Source organism: Camellia sinensis, chromosome 2 (genome assembly GCF_055761805.1).
Source record: "Camellia sinensis isolate YWXY chromosome 2, ASM5576180v1, whole genome shotgun sequence".
Classification (NCBI taxonomy): Eukaryota; Viridiplantae; Streptophyta; class Magnoliopsida; order Ericales; family Theaceae; genus Camellia; species Camellia sinensis.
In genome coordinates, this window is record NC_138962.1 from 54,300,091 (window position 1) to 54,308,193 (window position 8,103).

Here is an 8,103-nt window from a genome sequence, read left to right on the forward strand (position 1 = left end):
GTTTAGTTGAGAATTTGTAGGCTGGATTAAGAGTTTCACCGGATTATGAATCCCATATATATTGGACTATTGTGTCCTAAGAGGATGTAGGATAGAAATGATGGGAAAATTCTATTTTTATACATCAAGTTTTCTTACTCTACACACTTAATAAATTTTTTCAGAATTACAATTTTATCCTTTAACAAAATTACTATCTCACCCACCACCATCTCACTCACACATTTCATAATTTTTCCACACACATCTCACTCATCACCATCTCACCAGTCGTTTCACCGCCGGTCATTGCCATAGCAAGCTGAGAATTTGAGATTGGGACACAAAATGCCCTAGATTCACAACTGCACTACAACATTAATTGATTGAGAAAATTTCAGATCTTGATGTTAAATTGGAATCTGAACCTCATGATTCCAAATATATATATATATATATATATAGAGAGAGAGAGAGAGAGAGAGAGAGAGAGAGAATATGAATGAAAATAAGGAAGTTTCAGATCAATTACAAAATTGAGCCTGTAACTCTTCAATCAAATGTGCAAATCTTCAATGTTGATTACAATATGGATGCATATATATATATATATATATATATATGTATAGAGAGAGAGAGAGAGAGAGAGGTACCTAAAAAAAATGAGAGATCTCGAAAAGGAGAGTGGTCACTTTCTTTGTCAATTGTTAGTAGCAAATGTAAAACTTTTGGAACTTCAGTACGAGGGGCCATGTGAGAATGACTGAGAGGTTGGGAAAGGGCGGTGGTTGATGTCGTCGTTGTTGCCGTCGCCGATAGCTGGTGTAGTTAGGATTAAGGTTTTTGGAGCAAGAAAGAATGGAATGAGAAGATGTGCACAGAGAAGGTGAGAGTATATTTGGAATGTAAAGTGTGTGGACTGAGATAAAGAACTAAAAATCAAATTACTAAATGTGTGAATTGAGAAAAGATGTACACAAAGATAATTTGATGTGTGAAAAATAGAATTTCCCAAAATGATGGGATTGGAATCCCACAGGATTAAATTGTAAAATGACACATTTGCTATCCAAATATTTGATTTCATTATGTATTGTGTTTAGTAAAATAAAATAAAATATAAAAATCTCAATTAAAAAATAAAATAAAATAAATTTATTTAATTTTTATTGATGTTTATTTACTTAATTTTTTAAATAAATTTTTATAGATTTTTTATTGATGTTTTATTTTAAGTTTTTGTTGATATTTTATTTCATTTCATTATTTAATTTTTGTTAATTTTTATTTAATTTCATTATTTAATATTTAATATTTTTTATAATAAATTTATTTTAATTTTTATTTTAAAAACACAAATTTTTATTGATTTTTATTTATTTAATTTTTTAAAAATAAAATAAAATAAAATAATTTTTTATTTAATCTATCCAAAAATAATTAAAATATTAAAGACAAATTTAGGCCAAGTTTGGCATGACTTAAATAATACAAAAAGTCATTATCCTATTTAAGTCACATCATCTTATTTAAATCACATTACCTCTCTAATACATCATATCAAATCCAACCCAAATTCAACCCATATAAGCCAATAAGTCAAAAAGTACACTTTTTTAGAACATCTCAAACCAACCCTTAGTATTGCTATTACTTAGTAAACAATTGAAAAGGATAAAATAGTCTATTAAGCATTTATCCTTCTTCATATCATAATATTACAATCAAATATTAGATTTAATAAAATAGTCATTTCCAAACATCTAATCCTATGATAAAATAAACATGAGATACACATTTTTTTCAACTAAATAGTTTAGAGACTATATATCTCAGAATTAATAGTCGGATAGATTACAATTTATTTTTATCCAATTCGTCTAACGACCTTATTGAATTGGGTTTTGGAGTTGTATTGAGATATCTAAATGAAGTGAATGGTGTGGATAAGGGAGATAGATATTATTAGGAAAATTGTGTATTTGGAATCTTTCTTAGAGCATTCGCATCAAACTAGCTAAAGTTATTTTTTAGCTAATTTGATGATACTGTTCATCAAAAACGGGTTTCCATCAAGCTCGCTACAGTAGATCGCTAATATATGAGATGAATAGTATCTCGTTACAACAAGCGAGGCACTATTTATCGTCACTTGTTTGTTACTGGATGTCCGCTGAGACGTCCGGCTGGTCAATCGGTCAAAGGCAATTTTTTGTTTTTTTTACATTTCTTCCAAATCTATCTTTACAAAGGAACATAAAAATTATTTGGCTAGCAGTTCATCAATTTAATTAAAAAAAGAATAACAAATATTTTAATAGGATTGAATTAGAATAGAGAATTTGATGCAGTGAGTACTAAAATAGCAAAAGTGGATTTTAGATTATAATTTAACTCAAAATTTGTTGAGCCTGATGCGGATGCTCTATGGATTTCAAATAACCTATTTTATCTTGTTATATCTGTTCCACTCACAATAGTCTCCCACATTCATTGTATAAATTTTCAAATAAATAAAAATCATTTTAATGTTTCATTATTATTTCGAAAAACTTTGTAAAGGGTCTTTACCTGAGGAAAAGCGATTAGGTTCGTGGTTTGAGCCTCTTCTTCTTAAAACTTCCAATCCAACCAAATTCAAACTAAAAGGTTCAATTTTTATTTGGTATTCTACATTTATATTTTGTTTAATTTAATGTTTTTTTTTTTGAATAAATTATTTATAAGTCCTATTTGAAAAACTTATATAAGATATGATCCTATGAAAAAAATTTATAGCCCAATAGATCTTGTGAAACACATTCCTATTTAAATAGAACTTCAAACTCTAAAAAAATATTCATAAAAATTCATATTAAATAACTCTTCTAAATAAGACTTATAAATAATTTTCTCTTTTTATTTTTATCTTCTTAAACATATAAAGCCGTTATAACTTATATTAAAATAAAAAACAAACATAAAAAATAATAATCCATGCAGAACATCACGTCACCATACGAACATGGTATATAGGAGAAGGATAAATTACAAACACACTACTTGAGATTTATTTAAATTATAAATTATTCTTTATAGTTTTAGAAATTACATTATGTCCTCTAAGATTTTTAATTTTATAACAAATAGGTCATTTTGTTAATAAATTATCAAGTTAATTAAGAGTTTTTAATAATGTTAAAATTTTATTTCAATTAATAATTCAGGTAATTTTATTATTATATAGGTGAACAATTATAAATTTCACTTTTTTAATTAATTCTATTAAATAAAAAATTATAACATGGATGTATTTATAATTTTTCAAATCACAGGGAACAATTCATATTTTAAGTAAACTTTAAAGGATGTTTTTGTAATTTACCCATAGGAGAAATATGAGGCCCAAACTGAGAAGTGTTGCACCCCTCAAATGAGTGCACGTACATCATCACACCTTTGGTCTATTTTTACAAGTTGGTTAAAAGTTAATTTTTTTGATTTTTTTTTGAGTTATATCACTTTTTTTTTTTTACATATTTTTTCAAATAAAAAAAACTAAAAAATTAAATTTTAATCAACTTCTCAAAATAAACCTTTTTCCTTATCGTAGTGGGTTTTTGAAAAATGAAAACGATTTTCATATTGTTTTAATGTATGTCAAGCGTCAAATTAAATGACTAAATGATTATGGAGTATTTTGAAAAGATAATTAATTTTTTTTTTGACTTTTTTTAATTTTTTTGTGAGTGAGAAAAGTGGATTAAAAGCTGAGGAGCGACTTTTAATTCACTTTCCAAAACTTTTAATCCACTTTCCAAAATAGGCCTAAAATGACTTTGTTTTGTTTTTTTAAAATATAAAGCAGTTATAAAGTATATTAAAATAAAAAAACAAACGGAAAAAATAATAATTAGCATGTTTGGTTTCAATTTTTTAAATTTAATTTTTTATTTTTCATTTTTTTTTGGTTTTTAGTCAATATTTTTAAAATTTTAAGAAATTTTATTTTTTATTTTTTTAGATACGCTTTACCTAGATGTATCTAAAAAATAAAATATTTGTAAAAATATAATTTAAAAAATCAATAAATACACAAAAATACAAAAAATGTAATAAATTTTCTTTTTTTATTTATATTTTTGGGTATTTAGTTAATTTTCTAAAGATTTTTTTCATAATATTATACTTTTAAGTGTATTTATATTAAGTGTATCTAAAAATTAAAAAAATTGCTTATAATATTTAAAAAAAAAATCAATAAAAAAACAGAAAATAAAAAATTTTAATTTTCTGAAAAGTGAATCTTGAAAATCCAAACCAAACAAGTTGATAATGTTTAGGCTTTGTTTTTTGCATCCGGCTTGTGATTGCTTCTTATTATATATAGTATGCTACCATGAGACGATGCACTTATTTGCTATATCTCTCTAATTGCTCATTATATGGAGGTCTCAATGCCTAAGTTCAAATGATTCTGATCTCTTCATGGGACGAATGTCTCGATTTTTCATGAGATTCCTGTGTTTCTAACTATCTTTTCTAAAAAAATAGCGAAAGATTAGAACATTTGAAAATAGATGATTTGGTTTATAGGAAAATGCCTGGTAGCTCGAAGCTACCAGGCTCGAAATGGCTCGAGAGGAAGAGAGGGAGAGGGAGAGGGAGAGAGAGAGGGAGAGGAGAAAGAGAAGGGAGGGAGAGGAAGAAGGTTGGCATCGTCGCAGCCCCGCCCCGCCGTCGTCGCAGCTCCGGCCGCCGCTGCTGCTTCCTCCTCCGTCGCAGCCCCTCCTCCGTCGTAGCCCAGCCTCCCCTCCTCCTCAAACCGGTTTTTATGGCCCCTCCCCTCCCTCCTCCTCCCTTCTCTTCTTCTCCCTTCTTCTTCTTCTTCTTCTTCTTCGTTCTGCAAAACCAGGAAAAAAAAAAAAAAACAAACAAAATCGACACCAAAAACGATGTCGTTTTGGTGTCGAGCCGCGTTTCGAGCCGCGGCATTCGAGCTACGTAGCATGATCGTGGTTTATATTTATTTGCTTCACATAGTAAAGTTATCAATAATACTAAGGTATATGATCATGTCATATTAATAATTCCCACAATATTTTTTAAATTAATCAATAAAGACAAAATAAATTAATTTAGTTAATAAAATAAAATATTAATTTAATTAATAATTATTTTTTTTATAATTATTAAATCAACAAAAAAAAGTTAAAATTTATCTCAAATATAACATTTTTAATTAGATTAAATTAATAAAAAAAGGGGCAAATTACATATACCTCCCTCAAGATTTAGCTAAATTACAGATACCTTCCTGAGATTTCGAAAATTACATCCCGCCCCCTGAAGTTTGTATTTTCATAACAATTTGTCCCATAAGATTTATATTTCATAACAAATTACCCCATAATTTCTTATGCAAATATAGCATTCAGGAAAAAATTTGTAATTTTTCAAATCTCAAAAAAATATTTATAATTTAGCCAAATTTCGAGAGAGGTATATATAATTTGTCCTAAAAAAAATCATACTAAATTAACTCATTCCAAACGGACGGGGCACCCTATCTTATACTGATTATATTTCTAAATATATTTATATATAATATATAATATAATCTTCTTAAATATAATAAAATAAAATATTATATTTAACGTTTATTTTTATTTATTTATAATAAATTATTTTCAAATAGTGTTTTCCCTCTCCTCTCTCTCTCTCTCTCTCTCTGTGTCATTGAAATTCTTCGAACATTGTCCATGAAATGGGCACCAATTTCTCAAACAGCACAATTGCACACCATTTTACAGCTACTCATGCAAGACCCACCTCAGTTTTCATCATACGCATCCATTTTTCAGCTCTTGACCGGTCACAAGACTCGCAATTCCCTCAAAATCGGCCAACAAGTTCATGCCCACATGGTCCTCCGAGGCCTCCAACCCAACGCCTTTGTTGGCGCCAAAATGGTTGCAATGTACGCTAGCTCAGGTGATTTAGATTCTTCTGCTCTCACATTCAATCATATTACTCACCCATCATCATCTCTTCTGTATAATTCGATTATTCGTGCATATACTGTATATGGGTACTTCGAAAAGACAATTGAAACTTACTTTCAAATGCATTTTCTTGGACTTACGGCTTGCAATTTTACGTACCCTTTTGTTTTGAAGTCGTGTGCGGACTTATCGAGAATTGGGTTGGGAAGATGCATTCATGGGCAGAGTTTGATAACTGGGTTGGGGTTTGATATGTATGTTGGGACTTCTTTGATTGATATGTATGTGAAATGTGGTGAATTAAGTGATGCTCGTATGGTGTTTGATGAATTGCCCATGAGAGACGTTTCGTCTTGGAATGCTTTGATTGCTGGGTATATGAAAGATGGGATGATTCATGTTGCAGAGGATTTGTTTGGAAGGATGTCCAATAGGAATATTGTTTCTTGGACAGCTATGATATCGGGATACACTCAGAATGGATTGGGGGAACGGGCATTGTGTTTGTTTGAAGAGATGTTGAAGGAGGGTTCGGAGGTAAAGCCGAATTGGGTGACAATTATGAGTGTACTCCCTGCTTGTGCACATTCTGCTGCTCTTGAGCAAGGTCGAAGAATTCACAAGTTTGCTAGGGGTGTTGGTTTAGATTCAAATCCTTCTGTGCAGACTGCGCTGGCTGCAATGTATGCTAAATGTGGGAGCCTCGTTGATTCCCGGTTCTGTTTTGGTCGAATACATCCAAACAAGACAGGTTTGGTTGCTTGGAATACCATGATTACTGCATATTCTTCTCATGGATATGGCGTCGAAGCTGTGATGACTTTTGAGGATATGGTAAGGGCTGGGATTCAACCTGATGCAATCTCATTTACGGGTTTGTTTTCAGGTTGCAGTCATTCTGGTCTTGTCGATACTGGTTTGAAATATTTCAACTGTATGAGTTCAGTTTATTCAGTGGAACCAAGGTATGAACATTATGCTTGTGTTGTGGATCTTTTGGGCCGTGCTGGTCGATTATTGGAAGCAAAGGAGCTCATTTATCAAATGCCAATGCAAGCAGGACCAAGCATTTGGGGTGCATTGTTAGCTGGTTGTAGAAAGTACCGGAATTTGGAGATAGCAGAGATAGCAGCTGGAAAGCTCTTTGTTTTAGAACCGGAGAACAGTGGAAATTATGTTTTGCTCTCAAATATGTACGCAGAAGCTGGGATGTGGGAAGAAGTAAACAATTTGAGAGCTCTATTGAAATGTGAGGGTATGAAGAAGAATCCTGGAAGTAGTTGCATTGAGATCAATGGGAAATCTGACTTGTTTCTTGGAGGAGATAAATCTCACCCACAATCAAAGGAAATTCACTTGTTATTGGAGGCCTAGCCTGAAAAGATAAAGGCAGCTGGGTACATACCAGATACTAGTTTTGCGCTGCATGATGTTAGTGAAGAAGAGAAAGAATGCAACTTAAAGACTCATAGTGAGAAGCTGGCAATTGCATTTGGGCTTCTTAACACAAGCCCAGATACAGTTCTTAGAGTGACGAAAAATCTTCGAACCTGTGGTGACTGCCACACGTTCATAAAATTCATTTAAAAAATCTATAGGCAGGAGATCATTGTGAGAGATGTAAATCGTTTCCATCATTTTAAAGAAGGGTCTTGTTCTTGTGGAGACTACTGGTGATTAAAAGAGAGGTTATTTTCGAAAGGGGTTTTCTCTAAGATACTATTGAGTTCTCACTCCTTTAAGTCGATACTATATTTTGTGGTAAACCGTGACAAGTAATCATGTTTGTCACAAATGTTTTGGCAATGTTTTTATTGGCTATACAGTTTCTCACTAATGCAGTCACTGATATATATATTTTGTATTACATGAATCATCTCATCCATACTTTGTTTTATCTTGTTAGTATTATGATAGGAATGCTGCTAAAAGAAAAGAAGCTGCCAAAGATGCCAAGTGTCGCAAGCAAGAGGATGTCACAAAGCTGGGGAAGGAGTTAGCAAGTAGTTGGAAGTTGGCTAGATTAGCTAGCAGTCAAGTTCTGTTTTGAATATTAGTTACTCTGTTTTGGATGTTAGTTACTGATATGGGCAGGAAAAACAGTTAGAACAGAGAATATTGTATCAATAGAGATCAGAAA

At 31.1% G+C, this 8,103-nt stretch overlaps 1 protein-coding gene across 1 annotated transcript; it reads left to right on the forward strand.

The window, feature by feature from the left end:
• The first annotated feature begins 5,639 nt into the window (after positions 1-5,639).
• On the forward strand, positions 5,640-7,830 carry LOC114280861 (pentatricopeptide repeat-containing protein CRR2, chloroplastic). Its single transcript, XM_082914448.1, is given in 1 exon segment — positions 5,640-7,830. A coding segment is annotated over 1 exon segment (1,920 nt). The 5' UTR covers positions 5,640-5,720; the 3' UTR covers positions 7,641-7,830.
• Positions 7,831-8,103: the final 273 nt, after the last annotated feature.